Source organism: Triplophysa dalaica, chromosome 19 (genome assembly GCF_015846415.1).
Source record: "Triplophysa dalaica isolate WHDGS20190420 chromosome 19, ASM1584641v1, whole genome shotgun sequence".
Lineage (NCBI taxonomy): Eukaryota > Metazoa > Chordata > Actinopteri > Cypriniformes > Nemacheilidae > Triplophysa > Triplophysa dalaica.
Genome location: NC_079560.1, coordinates 6,983,153 through 7,008,921, shown reverse-complemented (window position 1 = coordinate 7,008,921; position 25,769 = coordinate 6,983,153). Strand labels below are relative to the sequence as shown.

At 40.0% G+C, this 25,769-nt stretch overlaps 1 protein-coding gene across 4 annotated transcripts in view; it reads right to left on the bottom strand.

Moving 5' to 3' along the window:
- The window catches only part of vav2 (vav 2 guanine nucleotide exchange factor), a 124,188-nt gene that overhangs the window by 32,841 nt on the left and 65,578 nt on the right, over nucleotides 1-25,769 (bottom strand). For all 4 annotated transcript variants that reach the window (XM_056731179.1, XM_056731181.1, XM_056731180.1 and 1 more), the window contains exons 3-4: nucleotides 8,584-8,642; nucleotides 1,338-1,406 (exon numbers count right to left, since the gene is read on the bottom strand). In XM_056731179.1, the coding sequence (XP_056587157.1) occupies nucleotides 1,338-1,406; nucleotides 8,584-8,642 (128 nt within the window). The remainder of the gene's footprint in view (nucleotides 1-1,337; nucleotides 1,407-8,583; nucleotides 8,643-25,769) is intronic.

Below are 25,769 nucleotides of genomic sequence, written 5' to 3'. Positions count from 1 at the left end.
ATAAGCCCTTGCACTGTCTACTGTATATGAGCCGCACGATGCGATGCATCAAATGAATCCGTTAAAATAAGGAATTTTGCCACTGGATACGGTGTGATGCAACGTGCAAACTAGCAAGCGCACAGCCCGAGAGCGGACTGCTCCGGGAATGGTCTAAATTCAGTCAAAGTCCACAACCTGTCTATTATGGACGGCTCCTTTAATAAAGCCATTTGACCAGTGATTGAACTTCACACCTGTAGAAGCCTGCGCTAACGCACCAGCAAGTGTGACACTGTCCTCTGCAGATGAATGACACCTATCCATCCTGCTGTCTAATTATTCTCCATTAATCAGTGAAGAATCAGGACTGTCACCACTGTCACAGCCCCCTGCTCTTCTCCTCACCCCTCCATACCACCCTGTACTTAACACCCACACTGACAGCCGGCCATGCTCTGAGCATGGCACAGGGCTTGCATTGTCATGGTAACCAGAACAGCAAGCCAACTTTATACGTCAACACTAAATAACTTCAAATTAAAACACAGGTAAAATGGAAGAATTATCATTTAGACCAGGGGTTCCCAAAGCAGGGGTCGGGACCCCCGGGGGGTCACAAGGCAGGCAGGGTGGGGTCGCAAGATGATTTCCATAAATATTTTTTTATTATTAGGAATAGCGAATTTAATCAATAAGTGAAACAAACCATAAAAATAGTAGTTAATTAAAAGCCATCAGTATTTTGGAATATGCTCCCCCTCGATCGTGACCACTGAGGTGATGACGTCACATTAGCAACCGGATTAGGCCAGGTGCAGAAAGTCAATTTACAGCATCACGTTAAACATGCAGAATATTTCTCAGTTTAGGATTTTTTTTGTCAAAATATCGACCAAAGCAACGGACGGAGAATAGCGGAGGAGGGCGTAGAAGCATCCTCAGGAACAAAAAGAGGCCAGTGTTTGTATAAAGAAGACATCCATCAGCACCCAAATCAGTTTGATGAAATTTGACCATCTGTAGTAATATTTCATGATTTAACAACACTAAAAATAAAGAGTTAATAACTATAAAGTCCTATTATGTTAGACTGTGTTCTTTTGTGTTGTCATTATGTGTGTGTTTAGTTAGACCCAACTTAAGCATGTGTGCAGTTGCGAGCGATGTTTGTATACTTTAGCCACCTCAGAGGATAGTGGGGGTCTCGAGTCCCTCGCACAGTTATTTTGGGGGTCGCGTGTTGAAAAGTTTGGGAGCCCTAATTTATATCAATTGGTCTTGACCAATCGGAAACAACATCTGGATAGTTAAGTCCCGCCCATTTTAGGAACCCTATTTTCCTAATTGCCACTTACTCTGCCAACTCCTCCAAGCTCCGGTACACATCATCTTCATTCAGTGCTGTGTCCTCTGATGGAAAGGGCCTGGGGAGAGAAGAAAAAAGACTGTTAGCTATCACACAGCCCTCACATACACAGAAGAAAGAATATCCATCAGTCATGTAGCGCGATTCACTCCTCAACATCCATAATTCAACAGGTGGGTTTATTCATGAGTGGTCCACCTTCTCCATGATTGACACTTGTAACAATTTGACAGATGTTTCAAGAGGCACTTATCTGATTTCCCACAGAATACTGCAGACGCTGTGAAAAGGCTGAATGACACAAGCTCCTGCAGGTTGACAGGAACACAGAAACTCAAATACTTTAGCAATCTCCTGGACAACTGCGGGTCAAACTTTGCACTCCTCCGAGAGCTGACCCGCTAGGGATTTTTAATCCAGGGCTCACGAATATTTGCGGTCCAATTAGAAAGCAGGCAACTGATCAATTATTCAATTGATGGCACGCCTATTCCTCCGGAGATCTCATCAAATCACTTAATCTCACACATCGTGTGGGGGCAAAGGTGCCGCGCAACATGCAAAAAACATGAGCCTCCGGAAATAAAGAGATTTGAAGGCAAAGCTTGTCACATTCGCTTTAGCATGTGTAGGGCACGTCTCAATGTCACAAGGTTTAATAGATCTGATTCACACCTTAGAATAACACCCTGCAGAAAACAACACGGCAGTGTGATGCCTTGCCTTTATGAAGCTCTAACATCATGACCAGAAGAGGCAATTCTTAACATGGGCGAATCTGCTCTTGTGTGAAATGAAGTGAGCTATAAACGCACTTAATTTTCCAAATATTTCAGGATGGAAATGGCACAATAAGCGATTTTTATAAGGAGCCATAACTATAAAAAACCCTAAGTGTGTTTGTGCTTTCATAGTGTTATTTAGTAGGGCAAGCATCACTATTATATCTTTGATTTGAAAACAGAGATGTAGGGTAGGCTCATTGTACTGTAACTAACCACCTAGCAACCAAATAAACTTAGAATACCTTAGTAACCATCCTTGCAACAGAACTCTTAGCACCACAGATTTTCAGATGAAAAAGCAGAAATCTGGTTGACGTTTAGCCATTCTTCAAGCATAACTACATTATGTATGTCTCTACAGAGCTGTCAAACAACACTGATGAGTGAGAAAAGAAAAGAGGGATAGAGAGAGCTATAGGGTATGAAAATCTGTGACCTTCAGTCAAATTACTGTATGCCTTTAACACATGATCTATGTAAACTGTCACTTGTTTGATTCAATCTCAGAAACACAAGTCCCCCTTCATAACCAATGTTGACATGGGCCATCCTTACCCACATAATAAAATTGACAAGGTGACGAACCCCTCACACCTTAACTCTAGACTACAACACAAAAGAGACAGAGAATTAGAGAAAGAGGGATGTATCTGACAATTAAAAGAATGTCACACTTTGCTTTAGACAGCCACAGACCTTCTGGATATATGCATAAAATGTATAGAGAGTTGTATGGTTAACCGGGTTATGCAAGTCAGAAAAACATCTTGAGGCTACTGGGTCATTAAGATTTCCTAAAATGCATGCAATGACAGGAAAAAAATTGCCAGGACAATCTTAAGTGTGTCGCCACGCTGGACGGTGACGGCCACATCATTCATTTTCTCATTATGGTGCATCAGAATCATTGTGGACAGAAAAACAACCCTCAAATAGATGCATAATGTCTTAGGCCTGAAAGAATAAGTGTTCCTTTCACATCTGAGCGTCTCTATGTTCAAATCTGACTCATTCTTACCAAAACAAAGCTTTGTGAAGACTGAATATTACAGTCCAGAATTCATAACACAAGGATGTTGTGTAGCATGATGGAATAAATGAATGCTAGTTACATAATTAGCCTTTTTACAAGGCTTCCTCAAGTAAATCACTAATCTAACATCTTTGGTTCAAAAGGACCGTCTTCCCATTATCTGCATGAGCTTTCTCATAAAACGGGGTTAAAACTGCTCACAAATGTCACACTAATGAATCAAGTAAATTAAACACTGCTTTCAAAATCTCCTGTCTGTTTTTAATTTTAAAGCAACAATAAACTAATGGTTTATATGCTCTCTTGTTAACATATCTCAAAGGGGTTTTAATAAGAACTAGTAAGTGCTTTGAGACTTTAAATATAAGCTATTTTGATAGCTGAAAGAAATATTTCATCTGCCCATTTTAAAAAGAAAAGTAGAGAAATGTATAATTACTCTTTTCATCTTTTTCTTGTACACACTTGTGAGCTGTTCCAAAAGTGTTGTTTTCTGCCTAATACTCATATTAGCTAAAACCAAAATATTGTATGTTACATATTTTTAATAATATCCATCAGTAAAGCCAAACAGAATAAATGAAATAAACAAATACATTTTCACACGAGAAGCTATATCATCTTATTTCCTTCTGTTATGAGTCTAATGAGATCGGCTTCATTCAAGTTAAAATATATAATGTTAATATTCATGACGATCTTCAACATTTTCTTGGGAAAAACTAAAATAAACATACATGAAACAATAAAGATCGACCTGCTGATATAAAGTTCTCTGAATGTCACCTCTTCTTAATAAAACCACGAGCAAAGTCCGCTTACGGAAGTCGTGCCACTCGGCGGCGATGTTCGCAACGCCTCTGGGCAGCTATTTATGTCATAGCACTTCCACAGCCCTATCTACTTAAATGGAGCATTTATTTGTAAAATCACTGCCAAAATCCAAATAGAACAGCAAATTTTCAATCAATAATTAAATATGACACAAACTGTATTATAACTTTGGTTTGTTAAGCTTAAATTTAGCAAAAAATCTCCTTTTTCGAGGTCGCCTCATCTTTGTGCAAAGGCTGGCAAGTGCCTCACCATAGCCCCGCCCCAGAAAAACATCTTTGACGTTTGGCTCGTTTTACTGGAAGGCGGGACTATTGCGCCCATATTGAGCGTTGCATTCTCGCCATTCATTGTAACGCATCTTGTTAATATTAATAACTTTGCCATGAGTCTGCATCAGCAACCTTAACCTTCCATATATACAGATGTACATGGCCACACATGTACAAAAACCCAGCTCCACACAAACTCGTGAGCTGTCTCTCCAGTTGAATACAACTTACCATAACAAACCTGATCATTTGAAATCACAATAAGATAAAAGCTAGCTGCAACTCTGTGATTTCAGCCTTAAATGCATCGGGCCAACACAAGCTTTAATTGGATTTGGCAGACACATCAGTCTCTTTCCAATTTCACTTGTCCAACCAAACAGTATCCCTGGGTTTTATCTCACAGAAACAGATATTTGCTCTCTATTCTAAAAGCGACGGCTCAGAAGAGCTTCGAGAATATTGAAACGTTAAGTAGTTTGTTCAATGGAGTGAGCAAAAGATGTCCAGGGGAAAAAAAACTAAACCGATTAATTTTCTAGTATGTTCCTTGAGATGTTAAACCGTACGACAAGATGATTACAAAGCCAGCTCAAGCCTCATTGCCATACTAAAACAATCTATAAATCTCTACATTATTACGGACACACACACAAGAACTTCAGCAAATTGAAAAGCTTTAAAGAAATCAGGTGACCAAGGCATTAGGATTTATTTCATATTTTCAATTCATGGTTGGGAAAAAGGGACAAACCCAACGTTGGGTTAAAACAAACCAGTATTTTTGGGCTATAACAACCCAGCAAAAGTACATTTTTAACCCAATGGTTGAGGATGTCCCTTTATAACCCAACTATTGGTTGAAAGTAACCCAGCATTTTTAGATTGTAGTGTGATAAGGTTTGGCTAGGTTGTGCTATGGATAGATGCTTAGTAACACAGTAATCCAGGTCAAAAGAGCTCACCCACTATAATAAATTGCAATATTCTGACCCTCGATGGCTCAGGTCCCTTCAATAGAAGGCCATTGAATTGAATCATTTGTTTCATTGACTGACAGATGAAAATCAACTCTCTCACTCACTCTGCCTCTCTTCTTCCATCATCCTGAAGATTATAAATAGTGTTTTATACCCTCCTTATGTCTCACTCAATATTTTCACAGAATCTTAGCAAAATTCCAAGCAGAGTATACAACATTGTAGAGAAATAATCAGTAATCTGCCTATATTATCGCCGACCACCTGATCCTATTCTCATACTGGTATATGATTAGACGAGAGCCTTCATATGAACATTCCACTGGCTCAGACTCAGAGACTGATTCTCACAGTAAGCTAAAAAGCATCCACATTACACACACCATTCTGCTTTCAACATCGCAGAAAGCAACTGTTTCTTCCTGAACGTCTAACAAACACTAGGAGTCATTCTTGCATATCCTATTTCCTGTCATTCTTTGCTTGTGCACATGCACCATCCCAATGCACTGTGTGCAATATGTGTATATGTATGCATTCATAAAGTATGACAGTTGACTTGTATGTGTACATGGGTTCAAGAGGCCTGTGTATGTTCGCAGGATGCTATGTACATAGATCTAAGAACATATTTAAATGTGCACTGTAACTTTATGCATGAATGGGCGTTATCTGAGTCGGTCACATCCTGTAAGAAATATGCTAAATAAAAAAAGCATTTATAATTTTTTTTTTATTTTTTAGATAAATTCTAGATTTATAAATAAATCTATATATAGTACATAGTCTGCATAAAGATGTGTAGTAATTATATTATATAAAATTAAATTTTAACATTTAACACAAATATTACTACAAAATACAAAAAAAGACAAAAATACTATAACTTATGTGACAATGTTTCACTTTAGTTATTTTAAAATTAATTTATGTGAATATTTCACTTTATACTTTTGTTTCACAATTTTTATACTAAGATATGCTTTATATGCATTGGGAATGCAACGGCATTGTTTCTGTTTAGCCCATTGCACATTCCGTCCTAAATTTCCGTCCTAAATTTTGTTACGTTTTAAAATAAATACGACCTCATGTTGTGTCAACTACATTTACATAATGCCTCCGATATTTTCATCATCAGGTTAGATTTTCAGCGTTTTTTGCATCAGTACCAAGTGGCCTTTTTCTAACAATTCAGACACACCGTACAAACGAGAGCCAAATACGAAAACTTTGGACTGTATGTGCAAAGACCTTTATGCACAAGATAAAGAGAGAGAGAGTGGAATAAGGAGAAAGAAAGGACAGCACAACTGAAAGAAAGAGCATCCTGACATTTCGCTCCCTGCAGCACATATTCCCCCCGTCGAGTCGACTGTAAGCATCTGTTTCGCATCTCACACATGCGCCAAACCCCTGCAATCCCGAAACAATACATGCAGACTCCACATTCTGACCTATACAATAAAGCCACGCTTCTTCTCACCACACTTTAGAAAAAAGGCCTACTGCCACACATCCAGGACAGACGTTTCAAAGTGCAGAACAATGACAGGGGGCCGAAGAGCATTGACAGACAGCAATCTGATTGTATTTACGATAAAACGGAGGCCGAACCGACCACGTGGACAGAAAAACATTACCACTATCAGTAAGTGACTGCTGATGAGAACTATGATCTCAGTAGGTGACTTCCTGTTTAGAGACATCAGCTTGACAAGAGACCGTTCAGACAGACCACAACGAGAAAAGAGGAAATCATAGGGAACGAATGAATGACATACACATCACCCTTCCTTGTTCCTGCTGACCAGAGCAGGTGAAAGACCTTATTATTAAAATGATACCTGGATATGTAAAAGCAGCGGTTTTGATCTAAAGGGGTGCGTGACTTTTAATACAATCTGTTACAGTACACACATTACTCTTGAACAATGAACACTGAGTAATATTTTTTTATCTGCTGGACAATTTTGTGGGCAGGAGCTCAGATAACACTGATAGACACTGTTGCTGTAAGACAGACTGCAGATAAGTTTCTATAACGGCACTGTGTGACCAGAACTTTGAGAACTATGATAGCTCATTAACAAACAGGCATTCAACCAGTCTAATGAAACCGAGGAGTGAAACTGAGGGGTCAAAGTAGTAAGGATGAAAATAGTGAGTGGTGAGATGCTATGGGGGCGTCTACACTTCGGTTCTAGCCTTAGGGCAATGATGCTAAGAGCAAGTGAATCATGTTCTGCAAACACTGATTTGCATTTTGTGTGACGCATGGCTGAATTTCGAACCCATCGGGACATGACTTTCTAACCAGTTCCAAACGAATCAAAAGGGTGTGCGAGGAATGTTTTCAAACAAAAGTGAGACATTTCTCGCTCTGTGAGATGCTGGAAGAGAAAACAAAATGGAGTGCCATATTCATTCTAGGCCACATAACTACAACACGCCACCAAGGGCCTAAAATAAAGGACTTTAAAAAAATCAGGGTCAGCACAGGATACAGCCTGTACAACTGCCCTTACCACTAAAGCGGCTTGCTGGTTCCCTTTCAAAGCTGCGACACGCGCCACTGCAGTGATGAATACAAAGCCTTCTTTCATTGCGTACACGACAGGAAATTATTTGAACTCCCCAGAATAGTTTGTATGGAAGACTTGCTCAATGTGCAAAATAAACTTTATTAACACTCAACGCCAGGTTCAAAATGTCCCCAAATTACTTTAAACAACATTTATAAGCCATGCCTTTTAGCTCCATTTCATCCCACAAAGTCCCTGAAAAATAATAGAGAATGATTCTGTTTTTCCAATAGAATGACTGGGTCCTGACTTGTGACAAATAAACAGGCAATATTTTGACCATCCCTCTGAGGCAGTGTGCCCGGTGAGGACAGGAAGTGATTTAGGCAGCTCTCAGCGGGTTACGCTGTGCTGGCTAATGGCAGACCCGTCTCGCCTCCGCCCCGCTCTGGCAGAAGGCCTAATGGGTCGCTCCATCAGCTCATTACCCTGTCGGATAAAAGGCTTTATTTGCGAAGCGTTGAGAACAGACTGGGCAAATAATGAGGCAGGAAGCGATCCCAGTTGCCTGTAAAGCAGGGAGGCAGGTTTGACCCCCACTAAAACACCTGAGGGCAGCGAGACCCGCACGCTTCACGGAGGCCCGGACAGAGCGGGCACGCAGGTTTCCCACATATGCTGTAGTGTGTGCCAACCAATTTTTCCTTCAAGGTCTTTTAATGGAGCCACATAAAAGATGGAAAGATGTGTGTACACACCGGGAAGGAAAGGAAACATAATTAGCAAGTTTAGAGGAAGTGAATTACCTGATGCCTTTGATCTGCGCAATGCTGTGGTGGGAGATTCGGGACAGCGCAGAGATCACCTGTGAAAACAAAAGAAGATTTGAGTTAGTGACACAAAAACATAAGCAACACACTTTCAAAAGTCGAGTTTTGGACATTCCCAGATGGTTCAGAACTTTCTATTGGCTTGGTTCCTACCAAGCTAAATAAAACAAATCTCCTCATCAAGCAGCCCAATTTGAACATCTTTCTATGTTTGTCACACTTATACTTCAGGTTAAGAATTTTAGTAAGTAACAGAGCTGTTTTTTCGCAAGCACCATTAATAAAACATTTGCCAGCACCTTATTTATCGCCTTGTTTTATGCGTAGCCTTCGGTGCCGCAGCTTGTGCGCACACGCGGATCATGCAACCCCTTTATTGAAGACATTAAGGGACATGTGGCAGAAAACGCTCCACTGAAATCACAGACGTGAAACACTTTGCACAGATCTGTGCAGCCCTCATCTCTCCCTGCTGCATTAGCACGGGTAACAGGGTTAAACGTGTGCAGTATTTACACTGATTTACGCCAGTCGTGAGTCACATGCGAGTAGGCTTATTGGTGGTCGTTCCAGATGGTGTGCTAGAGGGCCTCGGGAGTGTAATATAGAAAAAGGGAGTCACACATAAATAGGAAGGCACGCATACACATGCATATGCAAAAGACGGTGCCGTGACGCCTCATTACATGCTTGCAGGCGTGTTTTCCGCCTGCCTTGCCTGCTGCCATGGTGACACTAGCTTGTCCAGAAAAAAAACGAATGCAGATGTGTGTGTAGATTCCAGAATCTTAACACAGGTAAGATAACAGATACATATTTTATTTTTGTAATCGTGAAGGTCATTCTATAGCAGAACCTCTGTCATGTGACACTTCATATACTGTAAGCCAAAATGTATACAAGGAATTGACTAACATGTATACACAGGTTAACACCAAATGGGCATCGCTTGTCTTCAATGCATCTGCTAATGTGTCCAAGCATTCATGGTAAATGCAATATCACCTGCGGCGAAAATGTACAACTTATCCATCAAAGCTGGGGCTTTTTCTCTGGATGGTATTTGATTTGCAGCGCAGACCTTCGTTCATCAACTCCATCAATCTTGTCGCTATCTACCTTTCTTCATCTTTCCCTCAGGTCAGGTCAAAACTTCCCACTCTTTTCTCTCATAATATTGATTTTTCTTTCATCTCAGAGCTTCAGTGTGCATGAGGAGCATCAGATCAGGGTTTGGACACAACACATATCACAAAGACACAGCGCGATCCCGTCCATCAGCTAACAATGGCATTGAGAAAGATAGGGTCCTAATTTACACACTTCGTTAATGTAACACAGCTGCGAATCTGGGTTAACAAGAGTGTTTGCATCGGCTGTAAAATGTTTTACAAACACATGGCGAATCCACCTGTCTGCCAGCAGTACATATGTGGTTGTAGATGCAGAAGAGAGGAATGAGAGGTGAAAAAAGTAGACAAGGAAAAAGTAACAAAAATAGATGCGGAGAAACTAGAAAAGCATAGGACAAAACGATACAAGAGGTAAAAATAGATGGGATGATATGAGACTAGATGAGAAAAATACGAGAACAAAAGACGAAAAGAGAAAGCAGATCATCGCCATGGTTGCAAAAATCGTAAACAAAAAATTGCAATGACATAATGGAAAGCATCAGCCCTGTATCGCTCCACTGTAAAACGGCCTTATGGACAAATGATTAAAAAATAATCTGGTGTGAAAAAAACAGCGATATAAACAAACACACATGTTTTGATACTGCGCTGTAATGTAATCTAAATGAGAGTTTGAGTCAAGCGTCTTAGTTAAAGCAGCAAAATTGGAGTGGCAGGAGATCTGTGAACAGATGGCAGTCAGTAAGACTGAGTGTTGGCATTCATCTATAATGAACCCGAGGGCCCAGCGGCACGGGACACCAACCACCAGAAACTAACAGAGCCGCACAAACTCAAAATAAACCCACACACCATATCCACCACCAAAGGTCTCTGTTCTCGCTATTAACCCGACAGCATTAGGACCAGAGTATCTGCAACAAATTCAAATTACTATTTATAGTGAGAAACATAACATCATTTTATGCATCCCATATAATATGCATTGCAAAATAGACCACTTCGGATGACATAAATAACTTCCCATTTCAGTTCTTTAACAATACACAAACGTTTGAACAAAATACAACCAACAGAATAATTATAGCCAATTTCAAAATGTTAAACAAGTATATTGAATTATACCTGCAAGATTAAAAAACACGAAATAAATAAAAATTGAAAGAAAGTGCTTCTGGACTAGTCTTTACATCTCGCAATGTTGACCTCATATCATTATATGAATTTACGGCCTAAAGTGCGTATTAGAATAAACTAGATGAGGTAAAAGTTTGTGAACAAACTTTATGTTGACATGAGAAAAAGAGAGAGACCACAACCAGACAAAATGTACCTGTGTTGTTCTAATCTTCTTACAACCTATTAGGTTTTGTTGCACATATATTCGTTATTTTAAGCAGATTTTCAGGCGTGTGGGTGCCGCATCGAGATGAAAAAATCTCAATGTTTCAGAAGGCCGCAAGCGCAGAAGGAGAACGCAGTACAGCTCGCATTTTCCTCTGGTTTTAGGGTAAAATTTGAATCGGGCCTTATACAGCAGTTGAAATTTGAAAGTACATTATCAGCTGAACATTTGTCACACATTAATGTATGTCTAAAGCATTTTTGAGAAAATTGTAAGTTTGATCGATAAGAAAAGATAAAGCAACTCAAGTAAGACCAGTCTGAAGATCTGTTTGAAGTTTGGTGACTGTAGCTGGAAAGCTCTAGGAGGAGTTCGAGTCAGAAAATGTAGCCTCAGAAGAAGCAGAAGAAGAAGTTTAAGTGAAACATAACTATGTTAGCTTTCTTAAGCCAAATTAAAAACAAGTTACCGATTTTAATTCGAAAGGACAGTAGAGAGAAGAAATGAGGTCTTTATACTATTTGAAGACCACAGCTTGACGTGCCTGGAACATTTCAAACAACATCTACATCACAGCTCAGACAAAATACTGCATTTAAATACATTAGCAAACTGTACTTTTCTCTGCATAATTTGTTCCTTTAATTGAACAAAACAACAAACAAAAAACACGTTACATGCTTCTGTTTCACATCATCCGACGAGTGATGTGGAGTTCTTATGTTTGTGTGGTGAGGAATCAGATGACGTGATGACATGATGAATAAGTTCGCAATTGAGTTTGAGCCGAATTCTCTCACAGAACTCCAGCTGTTACGTGTTTAGCAGGGATTTTCCAGAGTCAGCCCCGCAGCCCCGGGGAGGGGAACTCAGGCTGTGACTATGGCACTGACCCAAAGACCCAGTCCAACTCATGTCCATGATGGGATGCAGTAAATGTGGTTTTGTCTGGGTGTCAAAAGCTTTATAGTGGTTGTGTTGCAGAGAAGTGAATGTCAGTGGTCATGATTATATCACTTAACATGAATTAGCAAAACATGACTGTGCCTGCAAACAAATCAATTAGAGCAACTTATCATATCACAGTAAATAAAGTGCACAGTTATGGCATCCGCATCTGCCAGAGTATTTACAGAAAACTTTTTCTCGTCTCAGAGCATATGTTCATTGTAGACTTATTTGTCAAAGCAGATCAGTCTCACACAAGCACTAATGGGGCTGCGCCTGACCCCTCTGATGTCATGAGGTATAGACTATGCAAAACGTCTCATACAATCTAGTGCACTTTCACATCAATAATGCTGAGCATCATCACCATCCCTTTAAACAAGACTCGAAATGCAGTGGAGAGAGAGGAGAGAGACATCTATGGGGCAACCACTACTACTTTATGTCATGACACAAACATAATAAATAAAACTCACTGGCCCTTGAGCTAAACAGGAAGTACATACTAAGTTGGAGCTTAAGACATGGAACAAACTGACCTTTATATTTTGCTTTCTTTTTTATATTCACAGCTCACATTCTGTTTTTATCCTGGCAGGTCCAGGAAAGACTGCAAACTGCTGTTTCGTCGGGCAGGTTAACAGCTTGAGAAATGGACAACTGACCTAGCCCACACATTCACTTTCCACCAGAACTGAGGATGAAACCGAAACTAAAGAGAGTAAATGGATTCTGCACCATCCCTTTATCCCCAGACAATCAGCTTTTCCACATCGACCGCGTACAGAATCCTCTAGTCCAGAAGAGCCAAACTGTGTCAAAGACGCTTTGTCTTTGCCAGACAGAGTGGAGAGTGCATTTATAACCAACACTTGTAAAACAGCGGTTTTACTGAAAATTAAAAGGAACACGTCAGCATAACTTGACATCTGAACAAAGATTACATATAGTCAGTGGTACATTATGGGTTTGAGGCTCCTCGAGCGATCCAGAGGGCAACTTCCCAGTTGAAAATCATTACATGGCTCTTATCAGATGAAGGGCTCTTGTGGTCTAGGCTATGTTCCCTGGGTTTACAAATCCACTAAACAACAGTGCAAGCAAAGCAAAAGTGTTTTACCGCAGACGTGTGAATGCCCGTCTGTCTCATACCTCCATTTCCACTGGTGTTAAAAACTGGTTTTAAAAAACTTTCACAATATGGAAATTAATGCTCTATGAAGAGTTGAAACAGATCCGTAATAAACTGTAAATACACACGTACAGTATGCTTTAAGGGTGCAAACACACATACATGCTATAAAAAACCCACTATGTGAAACACAATGCAATAGTTGTTCAAAAATGCTGTTTTCAGATCTTAGTGAAAGGGCTGAGGCCATTGTTGAGTTGTAGAAGTAATAATAGTCCAGAAAACACAAACAAAAGGCTTACTGATCATTCCGTGAGATAACAGAAGAAAAGAGGTCCATTCTGCCAAACATACCCTGCCATCTCCAGCTCTAAGTGTGAAAACCACACATAATGTTTGTTTATAATGCGAGTGAATTGTTGGAGTAGTTTGAGCAGATTGGTTCAATGAGACGTGTTCAAACCTGCATCCAAATCCATTGGGTTTCTCGCTCAGCTCTCCAGACATCTCATCCTGTTCTTGAAATACAACAAAACTCCAAACAAAGTATGTATTTTCAGAAGATTAAGCCTGTACATGCAAGGCAGAAACAGAATGGAGTTGCTGAAATCCTTTAAACTGGAGCAAAATATAGGTTAAGGTCATCATGTCTTCAGATTTTAAGCTGTAAAAGATCAGTGTGTGTCTGTGACATCAGCAGATTGTGTCAGACAAAGCAAAGGAGACATTTCACTCTTAATCCAAGAGCATAAAGGGATTATGCGACAATAGCATCAGCTCAGTGTCATGTTGCTCCCCAGAAAGCGTGTCTTTGCCCTTCCTTTGCAGTCAGAATGGTGTGTCTTCATAGTTTACAAGGTTAGAGGATTTTCACAACCTTTAGAAGGAGGTTAAAAAAAAATCTCAGCATAGGGTGTTATCGACGGGGGCACCTGTAGGGACACACATCAGGGGATTCTGGTGAATGGGGGCAGCTGTTGGGCAGTCTCTTATGCCTCTGAGCACGTGAGAGTGGATGGGATTAGTTTGGGATCAATCTGAGTGTCCAGGATGGGTGGGGAACAGAGTTAGTGCAGGACCTCTGCTGGAAGAGATAAGTGTGAGGAGAGGATGGATACATAGAACCTCTAGGCCCCCCCTAGGAAGGTCAATAATATATTTCTCATCTGAGTGATTTAAAATCACACGAATATATAAATAAAATACACTTAATTTGTCTGTTATTTTTTTAACATTATGTTATAAATTACAAAGGTCTAGTTGCTGAAAAAAGGCTAAAAATGGCATTCGTTTATAATGTTTTTTTATTTATTTAGATTATTATAAAAATTATTGAAAAAGTTTGATCTGCCAGATTTAACTCCGTTTGGTGTAACCAACATGCAGGTTTTGTTTAAGCACAATAAAGTATACCTAAAAATAAATGCACTAACCCTTATGCAGAAAAAACTGAATTCGATTTTTTGAAATAGCGTGGCCTTATCCATCTCAGTCAGATGCTAAGCTGTGATTTTCTTTCTCCCTGTAAAACAGATGGACTTATTCTGTACCCAATCTCAGCTGAGGGGTCAAAGTACTCCAATGTGGCAGGTCAGCCATGCAGAGCTTTTCTATCACGTTCAAACAAGGCCACGGCGGTCGAGTACAGACCAGCTGATCGAGCCAAGCACCCACCGGTCTAACCGCTGAAAATCCAATAAATTAAACCAGAGCTCTGTGTATTTAACTGGTATTCATCAACATTATACCACAAGGGATCATCTTGAGTATTAATAAGATGAGCGCGGTTGTGAATGCTAATAAAAAAATTCATCTCTGCGTACACACATGCAGCACAGTGAGAAGCTTATGGGAATAAAGTTAATCTTATTAAAATGTTGCACAGTAGAAAGCTGTGGGTGAGAGTCATGTGCAGTGTAGTGGCTAAAGCATAGGGCTGGTAAATGGAAGGTTGCTGATTCGGGCCCCCACAAGCCATTATTTTATAACACTAAAATAACTTACGATTCAGTGCCTAAAGTGAACACTTTTCAACAGTCGACAAGGGGAAAGTATCAGCTACAATCTTACAGAAAGTATGGTTGCGAGTGCTCTCCTGTTTTTGCTGTGAGTCAAGTTGTCCCTTCCTGTGGGCTAATAGGAAGTAAAGACAGAGAGAAAGGAGAGAGGATCAACATGAGAAATTATCTTGTTCTGTTTTATGCTGCTGTCTGTTACAGTACAAGTGTGTCTGAGGGAGCCAAACGCAGGCCTGCAGGAGGTCTCTGCACTGACAGCAGGACAATGGGCTTTCATTTAGAGCAAAGGCCTAATTGGCAACTGTGCCGCTCTGAAGGACTATGAAGTCCTCTGAAGGACACCTGAGGGCACCCTTAAATGACACCAATGCTGCGACAGTTTTAACCAATCCACTCATGAGATGTTGAAAGAAAAATAGTGCAATATTTATAAATTACATTTATATTTAGGTGTAAGTGTATCAGTACGGACCAATATTAGACAATCATAGTATCTCTTCCAGTTAACTCTTTTCTGTGCTAGGTTTTTAAACTACACAATTACAGTAAATATACAATAGTTCAGATTTCACCGTGTCTACACTGGATGTGACACGACACACGGCTTGTTCTAATGGGATTGTAGAGCCGCAACCAGTGTGGACAATTTTTCATATTATAATGGGTTCTCTGATGCATTCTTTTGTCTTTTGTCACGTCCCGCCGCATCCGGTCTGGACAAGGTGCTAGAGTGTAAAATTCTAAACATTAGATGAATAAAAAAAATTATAGATGAAGTTATATTTTTATTTTTCAAAAACAAAATTGGCAAACTGTACAGAATTAGATTTGGATATTATAAAATAATAAAATAATTATATATATTATAATAATAAGTTATAAAATAAGCATTGACTAGCGGAAATATATGTGCATTACTAATTATTAAAATATACATCTTTCTATTATAATTAAAATGTTTGATATATAAATTATTAGGGACGTAGCAATATTATTGATATCGTCCATCCGGTGCAATTATTTTGTTTTATAAAAGGGATTTTTAGGTAATTTGACCCATCTTATAGTACTGTAACTCATACCTCTAGCAACAGTTATGATTAGAGGATAAAGAAAAGAGGATGCTATTGTATTATCGTACAGTGAGATTGTTACCTAGAAATTATACTAAATTAAACATGATAAAAAATAGCACAATAGAGTCATAAAAAAAGTTCCTCAGTATAACTGTCTAAAATGAAGTTACGTGCGTTTAAGGGTTCAAAACAGAGAACTCCATTATGATAGCAATTTCCGACACATACAGTATACAAAAGGTGAGGGATGTTCCCTGTGGACAAAGAAAGAATAAAGAGGTTTTAAGAGGCAAGAAGAAAGAGCAGAAAACCGTGAGAAAAAACACTATGTTTAAAAGAATGGTGTGAATGAATCCCAGCTTTAAAACAGAAGTCATCTTTTACCATTGAGCGTTGAATCAATGTAGGTTCCTTGTCAGTAGATAAAAGACAAAGATCTGCGATATTCCAGCAGAAATGACAGATATTCAAACACCATAACACGCTAACAGGCACATACGTGCTTTATGTAGCCAATGTAGGGAGTTTTTGAAAAATGTTCATGCAGCTCTATATTATGGAATTTCATTTGCCAGAAGGGCTGCACAGATTCGAAGATAAATGTTACATAAATGTTACAATGAAAATACTGATAGTAATGGCACAAAAGATTTGAGATTGTTTCACAGGATCTCATCAATCCTCACACATTGGAGTACTGTGTTACTCGCATAATGATCTATCTGTCGCTCTTCTAATCTTCAGTGAATGGGTGTGTGGGGGTGGATGGGCGGGTGTGTGTGTGATGGAGGTGTTGGTAGGGATAGTGACAAGATTGTCAGCTTGCATTATTCTCTCCCAGCTGGGGGGACTCAAAATAACAAGGTGGGTTTGGAGCCCAGAGGGAGAACAAAAAACAACAAGAAAAAAGATCACCCCAGAATCATTCCAATGAGACGTCAACCCCGTAATTCTCTCAGATGTGACGGAAGGAAGGGGTGCTGTCATCCTCAGCAACCAGAAGCATGGTCAAAAAAGCTTACGTCTTCATTAAAAAATCCTGACTTCACAGGGAAAGTGTGCCGTTTTCAAGAGGTCATGACCTTTCCTGCCAGGTTCCCCAAATACAGCTTCTGTCTGTAAAGTCAGCAAAAATGCTAGTTTTGTGGGAGGAACGCATTAAAATGATAAATTGTCGTGTCAATGTCTTTCTGCAAGATTGAGAAATTACAAGTGTAATCCTCTAGTCCGAATGAGGTTTAAAAACTGGATTAGAAAAATGAGAGTGTCTTTCAACAACATCCCGAAACCCCCTTGTCCTTGATTCTGCAAACGGTGCGAGGAGGGTGGGATGGGGGTGTCACGTCAGATTGGGCTGGTGACTTCTTCAGTGGTTAACCTTTGGAGACATCCAGACACATCACAGGGTGTAAGCATACTTCCCAGGCGGCAGACACACCCTGATGTGGAGCGAGATGGCATTTCCCTATTTTTGTTTCAAAGCACAAATCCAGACTTGCGTGCTGTCATGGTTTCTCCTCCGGGAGGAATTACCACCTCAAACCACAGACGTGGCGATACACCAAGTGCTGAATAATGCTAATGAGAGCGAGAATCAAAGTTTGGCGGCCGAGGCGTAGATGGTTAATAATTCTCTCTCATGACAAGTACAAATAGGCATATCACTGCTTAGATGTGTCAATCAAACGCTCAGTACAAATAAAAAACCTTTGTCGTGATCAAGGCTCTCTAGAAGTTAAAAGCAGTCGTGCACATTTCTTTCTGGGAGGCGTAATCTTAAATTCACTTGTTTAATTGCAGCGGTTTCATAATGGGCATCGCCGATGTGATTAATAGCCATATCTCTTGCATAAACTATAACACATATTTAACTATTTTGAGTAAAGAGAGAGGAAAAAACAAAGGTTTTTAAAGAAAGTGTCAGCAGATCGATCCCAGAACCCATCTGACGTCAGACAGAGGAATTGGGAAAACACAGAGACCAAAGAAAAAAAGAGAAACCAGTGGGGGATGGAGAGTTCATCAAAGAGGGTCTGAGTTCCACATTCACTCCATCATGGATCTCAGCAAAGGGACATAAATCTCTCTTGCTCATCTCTTTAGCCTGTCTGTCGGAGCTTCATACACACACGCACAGGCGCTTATTCACTCGCTCACTGAAGTCGCTGATGAATGAGCCTCCGGCTACGAACATGTCCAGGCGGACCCATCCAAGAAAGCTTCCAGAGCATGTGTGGAGTCCTTTCTGTGTGTGGATACAGTAATGTATCCGTCCAGCTCTTTTGTAATGGAGATGACACAACATAGAGAAGGATTCCTTTTCATTTCTGTGAGGTGATTCAGAGTTCTGCTATGCACACAATATCTATCTATTATTGCTCCCAATTCACCTGTCACATCTTAAATGTGGTGTGAGAGGCTTACATGTTTCCTAGCAAGGGAATAACCATCTTTTGATAGAGACGACAGACTTTTAGAAAATAACAGAGGGAAAAGAAGATAGAGCGAACCACATGATGAGCATCATAGTGTTGATACATGTTTTAATGACACAAGTTATCGTCGAAAATGTAACATTTCTGCAAAAATATGGCCGTTACATGTGTGATCTACTAGCAAAATAGTGGAACAAAAAGATCATGTAATTTGAATTATTACTACAATCTTGCTAAACTGGCATAATTTTGCTTGTCAAACACAATGATTGGTTTAACAGGCTTATATCCACATGACCAAATCCTTTCTAAACAAGGCCTTTAAAAATGGAAAGAAACTCTGATGTTCACAGATCCCCAAGTAAAGTCCACACACAGAAGAATTAATCGGACTAATCCTTTAATTCCCAGAAGAAACTATTACACAAAAAACAATAGCCATAGAAGGGATCACAGAGAAGACATGGAAAGACTTTATTCCACTCGTCCTTGTACTCAATACATAGATCCTGTTAAAATATATTGAGGCTGTCACAACTATTTCTGCAATCTTCGGCTTTTGAGTGTACCGTTGTGCTGTCAGGGACACTTAGAAATTCAGTTTGACCGAGCTTGATTATTCAATTCTTCTGCACCTCAAAGGGGTCTGAACGAATGCCATGACTCCCCTCTGCGTACATCTCTATCCTTCTACCTCTAGATCTTGTTATCTCTCCCTTTCTGCATTTCTTTTCTTTGGAGTGAATTGATTGGCCTTGAACATTGCAGGGCTGTGAGCCGGCTCAACACGGGCGCCCAGCAGGGCCACCCGACTGCTTTGTGGCCTAATGAGCCGGCTGGAAAGATTATGCAGTCTTTAGGAAAATCTCTCCATCTCTGCGTGTAAAAGTTTGCAGCCAGACGAACAGACACGTTTGAGCTGTCAGACGTCACAAATAACACACTTAAGCATTATCTGAGATCATCAGTTAACACCGATGAAGGTCAGCGCTGTTAAACATACTTTAAAATAATGTAGGTGCAATAAAACAGTTACATTATGCATGCTTGAATGATAACTCACGGACAAAACTACCATGTCTCAGTCCACGTTCAAGGCAAAAAAATCTGAATAATAATATAAACTGTATACAAAATATTTCAAACGTTTGTAGCTAAATCAGCCTACTCTGGAAATATTGTTGCTTCCATTAGATACAAGTGTCAAATACCAAGACTTTTCAAGGAAAAAATCCATTAAGATCTCAATTGTTAAAGGTGAAAAGGGGACACAGCTAACATGTTAACAGGAACAGAAACCATCACATGATGCACTTAAAGTGATAGTTCACAAAACATTTAAATACTGTCATTGTTCTCTTATAATTTCAAACCTTTATGCCTTCCTTTCTTCTACAAAATACAAAAGAAGATATTTTGAATAATGTCGCTAACAAACAATGCACTATTCTTTTCTTTTGTATATACACAACATTGCAAGTGAATGGGTACCGCCGTTGTTTGGTTACCTACATTCTTTAAAATATGTTGTTTTGTGTTCTGTCGAAGAAAATCATAAAGGTTCGAAATGACAAGAAGTTACTCTGTTGCTTGGCAACCACAAACACCATATCGTAAGGATAATGAACTTTACTTATTCTAATCATTCCCAATTTTATCAATAATCATTTTAAAAACAACCATTTTTAAAATACTACTGTCTAGCATATCTAAAGCATTACAGCATTATTGTATCAAAAGCCAGGTGCATTATATTAAAAACGGGCAAAATCACAACAAACACGCCTATCCAAAATGGCAATTTCCTGTAAAGCTCGTGGTCACAAAGGGGACTCGGGCCTTTGTCTTGTCTTTGGAGCGAGGCTCTTCTCCCTCTGATACGATGCAATTTGACGGGCGCTTTTAATATCAGTGTGATGTCTTCTTCCTCCCAGGACAACGTTGACCTCGATCACTCTATGCTAACAGAAATAACAGCAACATAGAGAGGACACACACCAGGGAAACGCGCACACATACCCAAAAGCTGCCGGCAGCCTGAGGGCGAGTCATATCAGTTTAAATTACCACTCCTTTCATCCCTCTTCAGCAACATCCGACTTTAGGTGTCCTCAACAGCCTGCATAATCAATTCGGAGAGGAACTAAACTATAAACCCTGCTAGGAAGTGTGTACAAAATGCAGAACAAATGTACACATGGGGGTGTCATACTGTTTATGTTGATAGTGAGGAGTCCCACGGTTAAACTTCCACTTTTCTAATAACACATGTGGGACGTCAATCCAGCCTCGCAGTCCACTGTGCTCAGATAAATGAGGGTGGGCATGTTACACGCCTGACCTGATGCATTCAAATCTGTGAATGTGGACGATCTCAATATGTTTCGCTTGGCCTGCTGTTCATTTGCCGAAAAAGCCAGAGATGCTAGCCTCTGTTTGCCTGGAGGAAATACAGCTCAACCTCTACAAAGGAACAGCCCGTGCCAATCTCAGCTGGGAGGCCTGAATCAATGCCAGGCTGGGACGGCAGACAGAGGCTGGCATTTCAAGCTGGGGTCAAGTTTAGATCGTCAGCTGGGCATCTGAGGAGACTGTCTCTGGTTTACCGCTGCTATTCACCATCTGTCCGCTAACAAAACTTCTTTCTGATCATATAAATGTCATAAGTTGAACAGAGACCGTTTTGGTCTCGGAAGAAAAACATTCCTGGAACCCGACGGATAAAACTTTGCAATCAACAACACTTTAAAAGAGAGATCTGAACTTTGCAAGCCTGGAGTGTGAGAATGGCAGTATTCCACGTGCGGCAAGGAAAGCCAGGCCAGACGTGGGCTTTATTGCAATGCGTTTATGTTTACGCGCTAAACCGAAGTTTGCCGTGCCAAGCTGTGACGCTGCGCCTGTGTGTTACAGCAGTCTGGATTCAATGTGTTTGGAGGTCAGAATCACGCTGATTGAAAGTGCATTTGGGGCTCTAGTCGACCACAAACGCTGTGAGCATGACGTAACCCTGCCTGGGAACACAGGAACAAAGAGCCTGTCTCCAAAACCACAGCTAAAATAAGAGAGAAGCAGAATACAGCATTAAGAGGAAGACGAAAACTAAAGGAAAACAACACAACAAAGGATTAATTTGTTAGAACCTGATCAAAAAATGCCTTGGCATAGTAGTGCCATTAAATAAAAATTAACATGCAGGGTTTAAAATCAATACTCATTATGTGCAAATGAAGTCAAAATTGGCTTTCATGACCAAATAAAATAGCAGTTGGCTGGTAACTTTATTAGCAACTGCAACAAACTATAAGGAGTATTTCATAATATACTTTATCACTTTTATTATCTTGGAGCCCGGCTATACTGCTCTGAGACAATCCTACTGTATATACGCGGAAAGAACACATCCTGACACACTACCGAGCCAGTGTGTATGGGATCGGAATTGTGTCGCTGCTCCCTGTCACCACCTCTCTGACCTCAGCATCTCTGGACACCCGCTAATCCAAACACATTTGATCTATAAAGAGGACCCAAGCCTTATCTCATTTGACGCAGTAAAAGCTCTCAGCTTTCTTATTTTACAGAGCTTGTCACAACACTTAACCGGATGATCAATCACTTTTTGAATGGGACATTACATCATTAAATGGAAAACACAGAGCAAATGTAATTGAGTTTGTGTGATGTTCAAACACTCTTGGCTCTTCTAAAGTCAAAGTGACTGACCTGCTTTGGCCCGTTTAAAAACTGTCCACCTGTTGGTTGCGACTTCACATTAGTGAGATGGTGTTGTGATTTGTTTAATTCCGCTCAGTGAAGGAGACAGAACCATTAACTTAATGGAACAAAAGAGAGAAGAGATGCATTATGTCTGTTGCGTTTGGTTACATGTGGAGGCTGACCTTCTGCATGCACATGCCGTTGCATCTCTCCGCTCTGAAGATCACAACTTAAGCCAGTGACATATACAAACACTCAGACGTTCGCGTCCGGAATGCCAACTCGGGTCACATGTGACAAAGATGACTTACCCCTTAGAAAAAACCTTTTAAATGAGGACCATAGGCTAACGCACAATATACATTTATAGACAGGCTTGCCAGTTTCGGCCGTGTAATGGTACATTAGCATTAACAGTGGAAACAATGATAAGAGACAATGGAAACAGAGAGACAGAGGGAAACAGGGTGACAGAGAGAAACAGTGAGTGAGAGAGAGAGAGAGAGAGAGAGAGAGAGAGAGAGAGAGAGAGAGAGAGAGAGCGAGGATTGAACATGAAAGCAATATTACAGTGTCCAGATCACTGACCTACAAGCTGTGGCTAAATTATTTTTCCCTTTGTCTTTCTCTCAATTTTCAATTTTCGCCAGAAAGGAAAATAAAGTTGGTTGGTGCGTGTTTTTCATACATCTCTGGAAATTGAGCTGCGGCATCCTGATCAGCCAAAGCCCACTTGAGGAAATGGGATTTGTCAAACACGTGGGATTGAGGGAGGAATTCGAGAACAGTGTAGATGGAGGGGTGGTGCCCTCCTAGCACCAGTTGTGGATTTACCTAGCTGGATATCATGACATTCTCTATCATCTGTTGACAATACCAGAGGCGGGACAAGTATTAAATATACTGGAGGTTCGAACCTTGATCCCTGGCATGCAGATTTCCTATTGGAAAAGCAAACTGGGAATGGGGGGAGTTCGATTGATTGCAAAAAAAATGCCCAAATTTACCAGTACAACACATTCTCAAACAGGATTGTGTCCCTATCATGCCTTGTTTAGTGAAGGTAGTCCCAACACCCCATTTTTGGATTTCCTTAGTAATAAAACCATTGACTGCAGCAGCTTTCAAGCGTAAACACAAAAGCGAACTCAAAACACATCTGAAAAATATGCATACAGTCTATCTAATGGTAACAGCTTTGAATATTTATGTCTGAAACAGTTTGTGCTTATGGAACGAGATTCTGGTGATTTGAAACTGTAGAGCATTAAACCCATTTTACCATTACAGGCGGGTATGCTTTTGTACATTTCCTTCCAGCTCTAGATTAAAGCCATTGCCAAAACAACCATCAAACCACAACGTTATGCACACTTAATCACTATAAAAGTGCTTGAAGCGAAACATCAGAGCGCTGCGTCAAATGACATTACATGAATGTAAACTGTGGCCCCAATTGCCGAAACAAAATTTGTTTTGTAACCATGACAACAAATAGACAATCTATAAAATGTAGCCTAGAGTTCAAAAACAACATATAAACATTTGACACGCTCCATTATTTGCGCTCCTGACTTCCTCACTTCAGATCTCAGCTTTGCCCTCCGGCCCTTAGCTGTTACGCCTCTTCATTTCATTCATACTGACATTTCTTTCCTGGTGTTGATCTTAAAGCACCTGCAGTCTCATTCAGGTGGGGGAGGTTTCACGTGATCACCTGACATTATTGCTCTAGAATGTCAGGTATGCAAAGTCCCGTCTGTCTGATACCTTTGAGATAAAATCATCACACCGGAAGAGAACATTGCACACATTTATATAAAGTGGTGTAACAGGTGCTGCTTGTTTTTCAATGATGATGCTCCAGGGCATGAGAGAGCAACAACTTAAGGGTAAACACTGGTATGTCAGCAATTTGCACAAGAAATAAAACACATTATGGCACTTGTCTAAAAACACGGTTGTAACTAATGATGTGTGAAGTTATGATCAAAGAAGCTCATCAGAACAGAGACCAATCTGCAAATATTTGTCCTCTTTGTCACATATAAAAACCTGACACTCAAGTCCAACATTCAGGTCTGATGTCACCGGGTACTTTTTTACCTGAAAAGTTGGTTTGGTTAAAAAGGTGGTTTCTGATAACCTCCCCTTCAATATGTTCTGATCACCCTTCTCCATTCCAGACTCGACCGCTTATAACCAGGTCAAATGGACCTTGTCTCTTTCTACAGAGCATTACAAAGCAGAATCTTGGAGAGGGAGTGCATCAACAGCACAGAATCTAATGTTTGGATTTCTCGCAAAGAAGAGAGACACCCAATATTTTATTACCACATTAATCTGTCTCAGACAGTTTATTCATTCATGAGACCATTTTCCCTCCTTTATTTCTTTCAACTGCTTCGGGGGAATTTATTAGAACTGGAACCATAACATCACTGTAAGAATGATGGACTCAAAGAAGCTCATTTGAACACTCAATAACTTTGATGAAAAGCTGAAACTGTGATTATGTATTTAATAGATCATTGGAGTTTGTGCAAATGCAGTTACTCAATGATGGTCTAGCCATTGTTAAGTTTACAAAATCATTTTTTAATTGCCGTCTATTCAGATGCCAGGGAGAAAAGAGATGCTGAATTTGGGTCTGAAATCTGAATGAATTTAGTGGTCTTCAAACAGAACAATTCTGAAGGTAAACAAGTTTGTTTTCTACAATGTGGACTTCCTCAGCTCAACAGCTTGAATTAAAGCTGTTTGTTTGAGCCGCCCGACATAACAAAAAAAAATAGTTTAAACGATGGAGTAAGATGCAATGGAAGATGGAGGAAAATTTGGCTAAAACAGTCACAGTCCCTATAAAAGGAGGATTTTAGCATTCTTAATGATACACCTTCAGTAATAGCTAGACAGACATTGAATGTGTTTACATCATTTCTAGTTCTGTCAGCATTTTAGTATAAGCAGTGAATGTAAATGTCAGTATATTTACACAACACAACAGGGCTCCAGACAAAAAAAATCAGTTCAGTGGAATAATATAGTGGTATATATAGGAATCTATAGTGGAAAAAAGCAGGCACCAAATCAAGAGCCACATAACAGGAACTAAATATTTTAAATCACATACTTTTGGTTAGCCTGTTGTGTGTAAATCTTCCCTCTCTCTCCCTCAAAAATTTTAAATGTGTTTACATTAGTACACAAATACAAATACAGTATGTGTAAATGTGTTCAAATAGTCTTAAAATTCTGTCCGTCTGTGCAGATGCATGTACAGTATATGCAGATGACAGCAGATATGGGTCTGCTTATTTAATAAGAGGCAGTCAAGTTGTGTTATTAACTT